Source organism: Miscanthus floridulus, unplaced genomic scaffold (assembly GCF_019320115.1).
Source record: "Miscanthus floridulus cultivar M001 unplaced genomic scaffold, ASM1932011v1 os_2556_1, whole genome shotgun sequence".
In the NCBI taxonomy this organism is placed as follows: Eukaryota; Viridiplantae; Streptophyta; class Magnoliopsida; order Poales; family Poaceae; genus Miscanthus; species Miscanthus floridulus.
Window position 1 is genome coordinate 32,799 of NW_027098373.1, and position 16,172 is coordinate 48,970.

Genomic DNA, 16,172 nt, shown 5'->3' on the forward strand with positions numbered 1-16,172 from the left:
GTCTCGTTGCCAACAGAGATTAGGAGTAGGGAAGAGAACAGAAAAAATATGGGGTTCTAGATATAAAGATACTAAAGAGAAAGAAAAGGTGGAAGGGCCTTAATAGTTTTTAAAATATATCAGGGTTCCTGATGCAAAATGTCTAGATCCGAGTGGGCTTCTTTTTCAACCTGGGTTGAATTCTTACAGTTGGGCCGGCTTCGTTGTGGGCTGGACCAAGTCTATGCAAGCCTTTTTCATTTTCTTTCGTTTTTCTCTTTTTCTATAAATACAGAGATATTACAAAATTTGCCAAAATCATAGAAAAAACATTAAAATGCCAAACCAGTTTTGCGGCACAACTAAATATTTCATGAACCGGAAACTTTGTGGATTATTATCTAATGAAATCTTACAAATGTATTTATGTAATTCCCGACAAGGACTGTGGTCTGAAAGTTCAAGAGAGGTCCCAATCACCGGTGGATAGACAAATCCTTGACACATTAACAAAAAAAATACGAAGGTTGATATGATGCATCAAAAAAGTTACAAAGGCCGATATTAAGTCATAGAAACACATGGATATTATGAAAAATTAAAGTTATGATATACTTATAGCTAAATAATTATGTGCTTTGCAATGAAAGAAAAAATATACTAAGGTGTATTTTAATTTTATACAGATTTAGTAAGATATTGTTATTTATTGTTAGCATTAACTTATATTATGGATGTCACGGTCATCATAAAATAAATTATAAGAGTATAAAACATAAGTAGATATGTACCATTCACTTCATCGTTTTGCATAAATGCTTGATAGTTTTTTTTCTAGTTAATAATAAAAAAAAAACTAGGAGACTTGTCCCTAGACAATAGTCTACTAACCAATTTGAATTCTTAGCACAAGAGTTCAATCGTCCACTCACAAAGGCCAAGATGGACGCATCAAGACACGCATGGGATGAACTTTTCTACAAGTTGAACACACCTGTACACCACGTGAGAAGAATCCCCTATAAGGAACTTTACGAAGTTCTCTACCAGCCTGAGCTTTCGGTTAGCAGAATAAAGTGACTGAGTGACAGAAAAAAAACATGCCTCAGTCGAAGTCAGTGGATGGCCAAGTTAATTCATATAAAAACTGACCATGGGTATCCAGGACGAGATATGAGTTGGTAACCACGCAGAAGTCTGCAGTCCTGCTATTATACGTGTCGTCACCGGCAACATGTGACATGTCAATGAAACCCACAAACATACACAGATACACTGTTACATTTTTCATTTATATTCGCTTCACATCATTGAAACTCCAGATCCTCCCCTGAGTGACTGAGTCCCCTCTTTATATCATCAAAATGACTTACCAGACAACGGCACAACTAATGGCAGAGGACAAATTCAATGAGTTAGCTTCTTTCAATTTGAACAGATAGATGTCATAAGATATAATCCTGAGTGGCAAAAAAAATTGCTGCACATTACAAAGCCAATCTGAACAGATTGCAAAATTTGATAAATGACATGTGCAAAAGAAGTATATACAACATGAACTGCAAAGGCAGATCTCGTTCCACCAAGAGCTTGCACATGAGGTTGATCAGACATTTACTCAATAGCGAGTAAATGAATCAGTCACAGTAATCAACTAGGCAAGTATCATGCTTTATTATTTTGCCTTCTAGAATTTCAGAAACAGTTTTTTAACCAAGTATTTAAGATGAACCACAAGCTTTGAGAACAGAAATTAATATTGTAATCATCATTTCATTACTGTCATCATTCTTATGCAACTATGCATCCACGGTGCTTGATTTAGTAGTTCATTCGAGGAGCCGATCGTCGATCTTATCATCCTAGCAATTTTGAAAGGATTGCCAAACGGCCACATAAGTATCATGTTCACCTTCATGTATCACTGATTCATTGTGCAGAATAGCACGTAGGTCCATACGTTAATAAATCTACAGAATGCAGTAACTGATGGCTTGTACTGAATTATGGGGAATCTTGAGTTAGTCCAAGTTTCTTGAGAATCTTCTTCTCCTGTGTTTTATCTATGATATGTCAAGAAAAACAAACACAGGAAAGCTGCTTGCTGGTTTACAGAATCCAGTTGTACAATGATGCATTTCCTGATAGATGCATCTCAACTGGCACTGAGGCAGTTAGCAAAAGGAAATTTGTACCACAACATTTCCTGAGAGAATATACCACATCTAATGTACATCCTACTATCATTGCTTCTGCAGGCATGGCGAAGAAATAGACAAGTATTTTTCATGGATGTTAGGATACATTCTTCATCAGGGTGATCTGTAAAATTTGAGTGCAGAGCATTTCCAGCAATATCCACTATTGGAGATGTTGTCATGGAGGATTCCATGCATAATATGGCAGCAATGACATCAAGTTGTGTAACCTCATTACTGCACATTAATCTTGCATGTGCTGCAGCAGACAAAAATAAACTGTAAGAACAAAGGAATGAAAGGATCAAAAATAGCAATTGTGAAAGGAGGAAGAGAACAATAGGAGGTAACAGAACATGCCTTGCCCTAGCCTTATCAAACTTTCAAGCATACGCACTGTTGTCCTTGCTGCAATTTAGAAGCCTATTTTTTGAGAGGCTGCAAAATGTCAAGGCTACAGAAAAATATTTGTTTGGCTAAGCCTAACCTGCATTATGTGTTCCTGATTTTCTCTGTAGCTGATAATAGCTCGAGATAACTCTTTCTGCCTCCTTTGTCAGCACTGGTTTAAACTCCTTCCTTACATAATTGATGTACCTTAAATTCGAAATACCCTGGTATTATTGTATGGTATTGGCAACAAAAGACTGAAAATTTTCTGTACTGAACAGCACATTCAGCTAAATGCACTTTAAACATTCTGCTGCTCATTAGTGATCTGACAAAACAGCAGTTTCGGAAGCTGATAAATGAGGTGAGGATGTTAAAATAAATCATAAAAAAAATTATTTGTATTGTTGTGCACCAGCCTTTAAGCTCAGCCTTATTATTTCATGGGAGGTAATCAATGCATCAAAAGTCTCAACCTTCTCAACTGGGGGAGTGTCCACTCTAGATCAGAAGCATCTGTCTTATCTTTCTTTCCATCAACATTCTGCGCATTTAAAAAACTAATTTCTCAATAGAATTTTTGCTTGATGACTGACAATTTACACATTATTTTCATGGCTATGGATTAAGTGCAAGATGCAGCCAGTAGAGCGAGTCCAGTTTAATAGCAACAAAACACACCTCCTTCAATATATGAGATGAAACTACTTCATCCCAGTCAGTATTTTGTGAATCCAGAAGAACAAGGACTATATCAAATCTACTCAACAATGGTCCTGAAAGTGTTGTATTCACAGACAAACCTGAAAGGGAAAAACAAAGATACAACAATCTACTCAACAATGGTCCTGAAAGTGTTGTATTCACAGACAAACCTGAAAGGGAAAAACAAAGATACAACAATCAGAATGGAAAAAAGGCCTTTTTGGATGTTGTTCTGGAAAAAAAACATGGTATCAAGAAACTGTACTTTCAGATACCAAAGGTGTGCAAAAACCATGTTTTTTTTAACAAAAAAGGACATGGGTGCAGAAACTCCAAAAGATGGTTTTAGCAATACTATAGTTTTTTTTAAATTATAGAATTCACTGTGTAAACCTTTTAGTTTCTCAAAATGGAAGCAAAACCATTGTACTTTCCCAAAACTAAAAAACAAAATTTGTATCTGAACAAAATTTATCTAAGAACTTTAGCAAGGGACAATGATAGAATCTTAGAAGCATGCATTTGTTTTTTGACGCCTTGCTAAACTAATATTGTTAGCAAATTGAAAATGATTTGGGCCAAAGTACTAATAAAGGGGAAGTCCTCCAAGTGAATCTTAAGAAATTAACTAGCCAATATCCCAATAACACCATCGTGTTATGGGTGAGAGTGGAACCCAGAAGTAAATATGCCTGTAACACAGTGCTGACTTCTGATAACATTTTACATAAGTCACTAAGCTATATAATTGCTTTTTGTGTAAAAGCACTACTTTCATTAGGGTCATATTGCCCTTTCGGATTCGTGGCACCAAAGACAGTAGTCCTTGTACTGAGTGTCGTAACTAGTCCAGCCTGGAAGACAGAAGTAATAATGCTGAGTTAAAATGCACACTAGTCAACTGTGAGTGGTACAGAAACTGGCAATTTTAAAAAGCAGCAGTACCTTCGCAATGCTTATTGTCTGTTGCTCCATGGCTTCATGTATTGTTGTTCTGTCATGCTCTCGCATGCTATTGAGAAGAATGTCAGGTTAGGTGTCATAGACCTCCATGATAAATTAGGTTATATAATCATATTTGCATTAATTTTAGCAAGAACCCAGAAGCAGTACATGACATACCATGTCTTATAAAAAGTATCAACAGCACAAGACAAGCTATACATCAGGTAAAAATTATGCATGCAGATTATACATCGGTGATCCGTTGTGCGTATCCAGGGACATAACTGGTCATCACTTGTCAGACTCAGCCCTGTAGCAGGGCAACGAGGGCGCCCACCAAAACCAAGGGGCATATGGGAAAGGGGCCCCTAACCTTAGTAGAGTACTAGAGTGTACTGTTTACCCCCTAACCTTAGTAGAGTTTACTATTTATTCTACACCTAAAGAGGGTAGTGCCTACTTGTTACATGCATGTATAAATCTCATACATGAGTATACAAAAAAAATAACTGCAATTATTGGACGTCTTATACTAGGCATGTGTATACATCTCATGCGTAGCACTGTTATCGGATGTCAGAACTGCAGAGTGCAGAGGATAGTGCTAGTACTATTTTGTAAGGCCAGATGAGTTCTAATATAATTTAGGAATTGGAACGTCTTGAATTTCAATAATCATAGAGCACTATAAGGGTGTGTTTCGATCACTTCCACATCTCGCCAAAATTTGCCACAGAAGTTGAGGTCATTGTTTGGATCATGTTGCGTCCATATCTTGCGACAGGTTAGGCTGCCACACTTTTTTCCTTAGTAGGTTTTTGCCAAATATTCGGCGGACAAATCGTTCACCATGTTTTCAGCGTGTCGTGACTCTGTCTGGCGCGTTGGGGACGCTAACCAAACAGGGCCTAATTGCACTAGTAAACAGCATTAAATAGAAAATTGAACATTGGTGACCTGTCAAATTCATCTATGCAGCATAAACCACCATCAGCCAAAACAAGAGCACCAGCCTCAAGCATCCACTCCCCTGACATTACACCCCCACCATCACCGACACCACCAAAAGAGAACAAAATCGTTACTAGATGTAGATGAAACAGAAAACAGCATAATGCTATGACAGACGTAGTACCTCCATCCTTGACAGCTGTGACAGTTAAACCAGCACTGGAGCTTCCGAGACCAGTTGTGATCACAGAGCGGTTGCTCAATTTAGCAGCAAACTTCAAAAATTGGGATTTACCAGTACCTGAAATTCAATGGAACAAAATATAGTTGCAATTTTGCCTTTCCTTTTCTAAACAAACTTTTTTCCTACATGAATAGTAGGGTCAAGCTTTTTGCTAATTAATCAACAACCGGCACACCCCTCGTATTTAAGCAATAGACTGATCTATTATCTCATTTTGCTTCTCTAACCCCTGCCTCGCTGGTGCAATAGCCAACAACGGCTCCCCAGCTGCGCTGACAAGGTCCAGGATCACATCCAGAAACCTCTTACTACTACCCTCTCCGATCCAATCCACCCAAGACAGACCTTGTTAGCCGGCAATCAGGTACAGACCCTCAGCCTCACACAAACACACTTGGCAGATGAAGTAGTGGAGAAGGGAGAGCAGAGAGAGCACGAACACACACACTCACACTAGAATGCTGCTGCATAACTAAACTGGATTGCAGCTGATCCATATACTTGCATATATACATGTTCTACTCTAGTACAGAGGATGTGAAAAGAAAGGAGCAAGAGCTGACCGAATTACTAACAACTCTTCCCCTAATTAGGATGCTCTTGCTTGATTTCCACCACTCCAATCTTGGTCCATGTTGTTGCAACATGATATGGCCGAGGAGATTGCTGCTTTGGAGCGCACTGGCACTTGGGACCTTGTTCCCTTGCCCCATGATGTCATTGCCATTACTTGCAAGTGGGTCTACAAGGTCAAGACTTGATCTGATGGTTCTCTTGAGCGCTATAAGGCTCGTGTTGTTGCACGCAGTTTCCAGCAAGAGCATGGTCGTGACTATGATGAGACCTTTGCTCGAATTGCTCATATGACTACTATTCGGACTCTTCTTGCGGTTGCTTCTGTTCGACAATGGTCCATCTCTCAGCTTGATGTCAAGAACACCGTTCTCAATGGCGAGCTCTGTGAGGTCTACATGCAGCCACCTCCAAGGTACTCCATTCCTCATGGCACGGTGTGTCGGCTCCGTCGTTCTCTTTATGGCCTCAAACTGGCTCCTCAGGCTTGGTTTGAGTGCTTCTCTATGTTGTCAATGACGCTGGAGCCTAGTGACCATGACCCTGCTCTCATTGTCCACACCTTCCCTCGTGGTCGTCCTCTTCTCCTTCTCTATTTTGATGACATGCTCATCACAGGTGATGATTCACAATTCATTGACTTTGTGAAGAAGTGGCTTAGTGATATAATGTCTGATTTGGGTCCCCTTCATTACTTCCTTGGTACCTCTCCTAGGATTAGTATGTACAGGATATTCTCTCCTGTGCCGCTCTCACTGATCACCACATTGTTGATACTCCTATGGAGCTTAGTGTTCACTTGTGTCCCACTGATGGTGAACCACTTGACAACCCGACTCGCTATTGTCACCTCGTTGGGAGTCTTGTCTAACTTGGGATTACCCGTCAAAACATCTCTCACCATCTCTGCTCCGACTCAGGTCCATTGTGCTCACCTTCTTCATGTCCTGCAATACCTTCGTGGCACCACATCTCGCCGCTTGTTCTTTCCTCGCTCTAGCTTGCTCCGGCTTCAGGTGTACTTCACTGCTATACTTGGGATAGTGATCACTCCTTCTCAGCCTATTGTGTTTTCCTTCACTCCTCCTTAATTGCATGGAAGACCAAAAAGCAATCTGCAGTTCCCCGTTTGAGTGCTGAGGCTGAGCTGCGTACTATGGCAGCTGTCACTGCCGAGGTGACATGGCTACATTGGTTGCTTGAGGACTTTGGTGTGCCACTGGACCGACCCCTCTTTCCTTTGACAGAACCGGCACGACCAGTATTGCTCGGGATCCAGTGAAGCATGAGCTCACAAAGCATATTGGCGTTGATGCTTCCTACATGAGGCCGTAGGTTCATGATCACATTGTGTCTCTTTACCATGTGCCTTCGGAAGTTCAACAAGCAGATTTCTTCACAAAGGCACAGACGAAGGCACACCATAGTTATTTGCTCTCCAAACTCAATGTTGTTGATCCACCATGAGTTTGAGGGGGGAGGGGTTAGATGTATATGTCTTGTAGTGTAGGCTGTTCCCTGCATATTGTACATCACCTTATCTCCCCCTTTGGAGCATGGCAATACAATAAGTTGCTATTCCTAATAGATCTCTCCTACCGTGGCTCTGAATCAGGTACAAATCAACGTGTGCACGCACATGCACACGGGCGCGCGCGCACACACATTGAGAGATGAAGTAGTGGAGAAGAGAGAACAAAGAGAGACACTGGAGTGCTGCTGCTTAACTGAACTGGATTGCAGCTGGTCCATATACTTGCATATATACATGTTCTACTCTAGTACAGAGTGGTGTTTTACCAACTACAAGTACAAATACTACTACAATGGCCATACCAGCCATACTACCACCTACTATGGCCATACTACCAACTATTTGCCTCATGTCACAAGACAAGGGAGTACAAAAGGATGTGAAAAGAAAGGACAAAGGAGCAAGAGCTGGCCAAATTACTAACAGACCTAAACATGACAGTGCTTATTTTAACTGGCAGTTACATTTTTTTTCTTCTGATGCCTCCTTAGCATTGTTACCATTTACCAGGACATCAAGTCTTAAAATATTTTTGAGTCAGTCTATTCAACCCTGGTCGAGTTCCAAGTGATTCCAGGCAACTCCAAAATCTATGGCTGAAGTGACTGGAGTCCAAGTTGGATTCTGATGCCCATGTCCATGTCCGTGCAATATAACCTCTATTCTGTTTTTTTTTTTCTTGGGTTATAGGTACAACCCCTGCGGTCCTGCCCACTCTCAAAATAAATTAAGCCTTGCAGACCCCCATGGAGAAATCGCTACTTGTGTATACACGTCATGAATACAGTACCTGGATCACCAACAAGAAGCATATGGGGTTCTCCACGAACCTTTGTTCCAGAAGCATCAACATGCTGCACTCCACCAATTAATGTAAGAGCAACTGGAATCATTAAACATTGTGATGTTATAATAAATTTATTTGGCATATAAAAACTTCAAAAATAAATAAGTTTGTATGTTCTTTTTGGAGGGAAAAAATCTATACTCAAAACAAGAACTCTCTATAATTTAGGTTTGTAATATAAATTAACGAAATATTTTGGACCATGGAATCATTATCAGATGCTACCAAGCATTTAATATGATATGGCTCTCTCTTATTTTTCTTTGGAGTCAACTTTAATATAGAATATAGAATACAATTTTGTTGGGGGTCCCAACCGTTTGATATAAATTCAACCAGGTAATTATTATGGATATTGAAAATCGAGCAACATCATGGAAACAGCTGTGTTGTTTTAAGCCTTGGGATTTAGGAATCACATGAGGGTGGATGCATGGCACACATAAAGCACAAGACAGGATGAATGAACAAATGAACAATGAATTATGTCAGGTTTTCGGTATAAGCTTTTCAGTTTTCTGTTTGATAGCCATTGTGTAATGCAGTTAATATTGTTTAATTATAGTTTGCCAGGCACAGTTTGATGATAAATTACTTCAATAGGTCATACAGAACCATATACAAGTGAAATAAGTAAGGTAAAAAATGCTCTCTTCTCCTATAGGAAGTGAAAAGAAAAGGTTAGCAAGGCGATTGATTTATACTACTCATTACTGCTTTAAATTTGTGGGCAATTTAATTCCTAAGAGCATATATCAAGGTTAGCTGCACAGTTGTACAACTACTTGACTAGTTAATAGTAGGACAACAATACGTTTTTTTTTGAAGGGGCCAACAATACAGCTTAGAGTTACATACCTGCAAGCTTCACCGTGAATAGCCCAAAAATTTGAGGACAGATGCCTTCCAAGATAAGATTTCTTCCTGTGTACAAGAGAAATAGGATAAGCAGTTTACACTAGTACAGTATTGGAATAAAATGTCTGTAAGGCTTCCATTATGTGTAGAGGTAATGTGAACAGTAATGTATGTAGCTGCAGTAGCATTCAAGTTGGTTCTTTCGCTTGGTTGGGAGATAAGCTATTTTCAAACGACAGCTTGATTAGAGATAACAATTCAAATTGACTTAGGACAAAAAGTTAAGGCATAAGATTTGATTTAGACAATTTTGTTAGGAGTGAACCCACTATAAAATATGGGGTGGCCCACTTTCACATTTATAAGCAAAGAAAATAGTCATTTCCTCACTCAAGGTTTATAATCACCCAAGTCATGGCCCCATCCCTTTCTTATAGCCCCTTCCTCTTCATCCTCCATTATTCATCCCACCTTAGTGGTCAGTACAGTGTTTATTCCCTAATGATCTGAGGAACCGTCTAAGGAACCACCTCCGAGAAAGCGAGAATGAAGGCTGTTGTGGTCCATAACTGTTTTCTCAATGGAGTTGCACAAGAACATCCCATGCTTTGTCTGCAACTCTGGATCACAACAGGTGCACCAGGGCAGGTTGCAATATCAGCATTCAGCACATCTGTCCCACCAGTGCATCACATAAGTGTATTGTTTCTTCCCTACGATGATATCCTGTGCCATCAGCATCATCCTCAGCACTGGGCTGCAATGTGAGTCTGTTGTCACATTGCATTGCAGGAGTGCAGCTGATCACGTGCCGACGTGTGTGACACTGACACACATGCCATTTCAGCAATGTGGGCACCGATGGTGACAACCATGGCCACCACAACACGGGTCAAACAAGGAATCTCAAACAAGAGCTGTCTTGAAACATCAAATGAGATAGAAGTTGTGATATGCGACTTTCTTTTATTTAGAATATAAGCTGCTGGCAATAAGAATTTGAGTTGATTAAATTAGATTAAAAATTAGGTGTATTGGTTTAGATATATTTTTCTAGGACAGAAACCCATTTATGAAATGAAGGGTAGCTGGCTGGTATCGTTAAGCAAAGAGGGATTTAGTCTTTTTCAGACCCAAAATTTCTAACTGCACCAATGTACAGTTCCATCTCCCTACTAAAGTTCCCTCCCTTTCATCTATCGTATCCGTCGCTCCAACGGTCCAACCTCCAAACTACAATAGTAATTCCCTGATCTAAGGATCATAACAGCTTCGCATTTAAGATTAAAGAGTAAGAGTAAATTGTATTAGAGGTCACCAAGCTTGTCTTGTATGTGGAAATAGGTCACTGTTCTTTCAAATTGGACTAATCCATCACTAAACTTTCTAAGTGGATCGTCTAAGGGCCTGTTTGGCAGAGCTCTATTCCTAGATTATCTGACTCTGCTCCTTGATTCTCTAGTGGAGTGATTTTACTGGATTATGGTGGGAGAGCAAGGTGGGGAGCAGGTGAGAATTGATTCTTGAGTGATTCTTGTAGGTTTTGAACAGGGAGCAGTGGAGAGCAGGGTTTTTTAGCTCTCTCCTCCCAGTGTAAATGGAGAAGTGATTCTTTCCTGATCGCCACCTAAATCTGTGAGAGATTTAGCTGTTTGGCTGGGGATGAGTGATTCTCATGAAGAATCACTTCCAGAGAGCCCTGCCAAACGGCCCCTAAGGTCACCAATGAGCAAACTCACATATTTCACGCTGACATAGAACTATACAGTAGTGAAGGACAATGTGATGCCATGCCTCTAACCAGCGCATATTGTGCCAGTGCTCCATCGAACGCAAAAACATAGCAGCCGGAACAAGTTCATGCTGTACAGCCACCAGATCCTTGCCGGGACGCTGCCCAGTGCACTGCAGGAAGATGACACTATGCTTGTATATTGACTAAACCTACAGCTGAACAGTGGTTGGATAAAGAAATAAATCTTAAGTCCAAGAGAGATTGATCTCCTCTCCTGTTTACACACCTGCAGGTTGTGCGTACTTTTTCTTTGCTCACAAACTCTCTACAGTTGATTCAAACAGCAGAACTCAAACCCACAGGACTTACAAGCTACACTCACCATTCACCAGCAGGGGCCCACCCAAGTCATGCAACAATCTGTGGCAGTGTTCTAAACTTCCAATTGCCTCCATGTAATTGCTCATGAACCAAATCAGCACATTGTGTCCCAAGAATCAATCCACACACACACACTCGTGTGTCGCTGATCACCAAAATTCTCACAAATCCATAGTCGCACTAAAGTAAGATAATGTCAAATAGATGAGTTAGTGAATTCATATATAAGTTGTACATGATTAGAATGCAGGGGGGTCAATGCAAAGATCATGAACTATATCCCACCACTTCAATGTGAACCCATTACCATAGTGACACTAAATGTGGCATCCACGTGAGCATAGATTTGATGTGAGTTTGAGGTATTTTGTAAGGGTTATTTTCCCTTTTTTTATAATGCTACACAGGAAGGGCGGGCCTGGTGCAAGCGGTAGAGTCTTACCGCCTATGACCGGAAGGTTCCGGGTTCGAGTCGCGGTCTCCTCGCATCGCACAGGTGAGGGTAAGGCTTGCCACTAACACCCTTCCCCAGACCCCGCACAGAGCGGGAGCTCTCTGCACTGGGTACGCCCTTTTTATAATGCTACACAGCTCTCCAGTGTGTTTGAGAAAAAAAATTATACAAGTTGGCACTAAAGTGACCTTAGGTGATCCACTTAGAAAGTTCATGATAGATCAGTCCCATTTTAAAGTTCGCTGACCTCTGACCTGATCAGGATCTTTACAGCTGCCATGGATAGAAGTGAGCTATCAACCACAAGGTTCCCAATTCACACAACTAATTGGCAAATAAAATACATTATATATGCTTAAAGGTAGAAAGCTAGGTTTAGGTAAGTCTAGGAAACACACAGGCACAGACTACGCACCTTGTAGGGGAGTATCCCTGTCCCTGTGTTTTTTCCAGAAACGCTCAAACTTGACTTTAGTTTCCACGGGAATGTCTACATCAACCTTCAGCTCATTTGTTCTCCTGAATGCACAATCATTCGTAAACATAAGAACAACGAATGAAAGGAACTGACATTGTCCAAACTTCAACCAGAAACAAGAAACCATCCATTGGACAAATAAAAATAGCTGCAAACTTCTGCAGTCTAAACATATGACTACCTCTGATGACATATGATCTGAGTACTTTGGTAGATGGTGATAAGGAAACTACAATGCAGTGACCGAAGCAAAACTAGTCAATGAGTCAGGTCATAAACTGTAGACAAAGGCCCCTATTTTGTTGGCTGCATACGGGCCAGGCATAAGAATGCATGAATAATTTTTAAACTAAAATTAACATGTAGAGCTTATTGCTGGTATCACAGGATTGATCTGGATGCATGAACAGGCCCTTCCAGATTCTTATCAAGCATACTATGCAATGAAATACTTCAAAGAACAAAGAATTGCAATTGACTAATCGTGTAGCTAAGAATATGGTTAAAACTATAATGATCAAGAGATTCAAAGTTAGTAGAATCAAAGCTTGCTGAGCAACCAAATTATAAATAATCAAATTACCTCACATAATTGGCAAGCAGAATAGGATCAAGATTGGACCGCACATCCTTAATATCAGGAGACCATTTGGCAGATAATATGCCCGTAATAATGACATCATCTGAAGAAACAACTAACACGGCTAAGCATAATAATGGATGACCATTATACGCAACTCATGTAGGGCTTACAACATATTCCACTTTTGACTTTTCACATTGGAAATAACAAGAAACCAACATTGAAATGTTATAAGTGAACTGTTCAAGCTGCTCCAAACAATAGCAAAGCTTCTAGACTTTTTTTAGCTCTGAACACAACTGGAAAATTCAAAAAATGAAAAAAAAAGGAATGCAGGATAAGGGCTGAACATGAAGGGACAAATAATACCAATAGTCGTTCCCCATGATCCTATGGATAAATCACAAAGAGGCTGCTTACCTCCAGCTTTAATGCTATCAACAAGGTCATCCATCAAAATTACAGGCATGGAGCGGGGTATAGACCCAATACCAAGAAGCTGTACATTCTCTTGAATTTTGATTTCTTGGTAATCACGGCAAATGGTGCTACCTTCTACAAACTCAAAAGAAGCACTTGTACAGCCACTTGAAGCCTAGATGCAGAGCAAAATTATTAGTAGTAGCTTCCATAGCAGTTCAAGCAAAAGTACAACCAATTATAAAATGTAACAGGCAAGAAAAATAGTACTCCTATCACGTAGAACAATGCAAATGTTCACCGCATGTTGACAGATATATATAGAACAAGAAAAAAAACAGCAGTAAAAGAATCTACTAAGAAAATCAAATACCTTTGGGCACAATAAAGGAAGATTTATACGATTCCTAGCCTCCAACTCAGGATAGACCTCGAAGCTGTTCAAGGTAAAGAAAATGTAGGTATTGTCTATCCAGTGTGTAAAGGTATGATCACAATGTTCAACAATTCTTCTTAGAAAAAATGATGAGGTCAAAACATTTCTTGCTATATGTCAACTTGTCAAGTCACAAAATTATCATCTGGAAGTTTATATAAACTTTCAAGGCAATCAACAAACAGTTTTCAACTCTGAATATCCCCACCAATTTCTTGAAAAAATGAAAGACTCCTCCTGCTAATGGATCTTTTCACTTACAGACTTAAGTAACCCAAATAGGCTTCCCGTTTAGATGGGTCAAACATTTCTGATTCTGAGCGGAATCACTTCAATCTCTACCAGATGCTGAAAAACTAGTAACGTTTCACCCTGAATCACCTTGAAACGTTTCTCATTTTAACACTGGGAGGGAGAATAAACCAAAAGGTTGTTTCAAACGGATTCTAGTTCATTTCAACGAGTATCTGGATCAGTAGCAAAACGAATTGAGCAAGTGATTCTGTTTCAAAAGAGAATAGTTTTTAGGGAGAATCTGGATCACTACCAATCAGGTCCTTAGTGTTACAAAAATGTAACAGAAATGATATAATCTTGCCAGCCCCGCTAGAAATATGAAACTCCGCTTTAGTTTTAGGAAATCTCTTCTCACTTTTTAAGGGAAGCTTCTACCTAACCAGCTTAATCGGTAGACCACCATCTGAAATAGCAGAACTGCGCTGATACGAAATTCATGGTGATGCTTCACCAGCAACCAGCCTATATTAGTGTACATGTTGAAAAAGCCCTGAAATATGCATCACAAACCTGTGTTTGCACTTCCTGCACATGTAGCACCTCTCATACTCAATCATCTTCACACAACCAGATCTGATCACAGTTCCCTTCAGAACAATCAATTTCCTCATGTACTTCACCCTCACCTTTCCAATACTTGGGGAGACCTCTGCAAAAGTGCAAAACACCTCCATCACCACCAAACTACGAATATGATGAAGTGGCCCGCCAAATAGCGCGAAGAAATCACCACACAGGCATTCGAACGAGCACAAGAGTTGCACACGTGCGCACCAGGGGATTCTAGCGGCGATCCAGTGACATCGATACGCACATGCACGGACCTCTTCTTCTCTGTGGTTTTCGAATTCCCCAATTTCTTCAACACCTTGTCCTGCAAGGCAATATTAAGGTTTCAGAAAAGAATGGGGAATGGGCAAGGAGATGCAGGAGGTGGTTGTATGCTCAGATGGTTCGCTGACCTGGGCCCATTGTGCGGCGTCTTTGAGGAAGGGCAGGTACTTATGGGGATCTAAGTAGAGCTTGCCGGCGAACTTGGGGTCGAACTCCGTAAGCTCAGAGAATCTGCGAGTGGAGATGGGGTGTTAGGGTTTGGTGAAGGGGAAGGGGAACGGGAACGGGAGGAGCTGATCGGGAGGACGCACTCAATAACGAGAGGGAAATGGAGCTTGGAGGGATCGTCGTCGAGGAGGATGCGGTGAATGTCGTCGGCGTAGGAGTTGAAGAGGAAGTCCGCAAGCTTCTGCGCCGCGGCGGACTCGTCCTCCTCCGACGAGAACATTTGGGCGGCGGTGGGGATTTGGGCGGGAAACGGAGGAGGGGTGGCGTCGAGGCGATGATGGTCAGAGTTGGTGTTATGGAGCGGCTCTGTAGTGTAGTGGGCTTGCGGAAAACAGTACTGATTTGTTTCGTGGGCTATTACATACGTACAGTGCCGAAACCGAACTTTGGCAGGCCCAGATGAGGGCAGCGCAACTTTGGTCTCGTTTGGTTTCTATTCGGTATGCGAGCGGCCGTCTCTCCTTCCGCACGCAGCATTCCCAAACTGCGCGCTACTAGCCCAACTGGCATGCTGTCTGTCGCCGTAAGTATCTCTTCGCCCATGGCGCGGTGCTACCCCTTGCGTTCGCTGCTGCCATCTTTTCCGTCGCGCACCCCATCCCACGTCGTGCACCCTCCGTCACCGCGCCACGCTCCATCCCTTACCGTGCCCACTCCACCTCGCTGCACGCCACGCGCCCCGCCGCTGCACGCCATGCCCCATCCACCACACATGGCGAGGTGCTGCTGGGTGCTGCCGACGCTGTTGTTCCCATCAGAAGGTTGTGGCCGCCGCGACACGCGACCTCAACAAGAAGATGTTGCGATAAAAAAGCGTATGTTTCAAGTGTTTCAGACGTTTCAAAAGTATATTGCAATGGTTTCATATGATGCAAAAGTAAATCAGGGTGTTGCACATATTGCATATGTTCTAAGTGTTTCAGAGGCATGTTGCAAGTGTTTCACAGGTTTGTTCAAAATGTTTCATTTGTTCCTGACGTACGTTGCAAGCGTTCAAATCTAGATATTGCATATGTTTTCACACATATGTTGCAACAATATATTTCAAATGTCTGTTTCTATCTTAGTGCAGTAAGTGTTTTTATATTGCAAGTTGCAAGTG

The 16,172-nt window shown here is 41.2% G+C and overlaps 1 protein-coding gene across 3 annotated transcripts; it reads right to left on the bottom strand.

The window, feature by feature from the left end:
- Window positions 1-1,575: 1,575 nt before the first annotated feature.
- On the bottom strand, window positions 1,576-15,307 carry LOC136535120 (probable DNA helicase MCM9). 3 transcript variants are annotated; one of them, XM_066527437.1, is made up of 20 exons: window positions 15,154-15,307; window positions 14,971-15,073; window positions 14,783-14,882; window positions 14,519-14,657; window positions 13,649-13,712; window positions 13,276-13,450; window positions 12,856-12,955; window positions 12,210-12,313; window positions 9,225-9,290; window positions 8,310-8,402; window positions 5,353-5,469; window positions 5,175-5,247; window positions 4,218-4,284; window positions 4,045-4,126; window positions 3,249-3,370; window positions 3,044-3,111; window positions 2,665-2,774; window positions 2,538-2,585; window positions 2,284-2,436; window positions 1,576-2,042 (listed from the first exon to the last, which is right to left on the bottom strand). In XM_066527437.1, exons 1-20 carry the CDS (start codon window positions 15,288-15,290, stop codon window positions 1,984-1,986), a joined length of 1,980 nt encoding a protein of 659 aa, XP_066383534.1. In that variant the 5' UTR covers window positions 15,291-15,307; the 3' UTR covers window positions 1,576-1,983. The 3 variants fall into 3 exon arrangements, with proteins under 3 accessions (XP_066383534.1, XP_066383533.1, XP_066383535.1); XM_066527436.1 differs by having other exon boundaries at window positions 3,249-3,442; XM_066527438.1 differs by having other exon boundaries at window positions 3,249-3,442; window positions 14,739-14,882; window positions 15,154-15,197.
- Window positions 15,308-16,172: the final 865 nt, after the last annotated feature.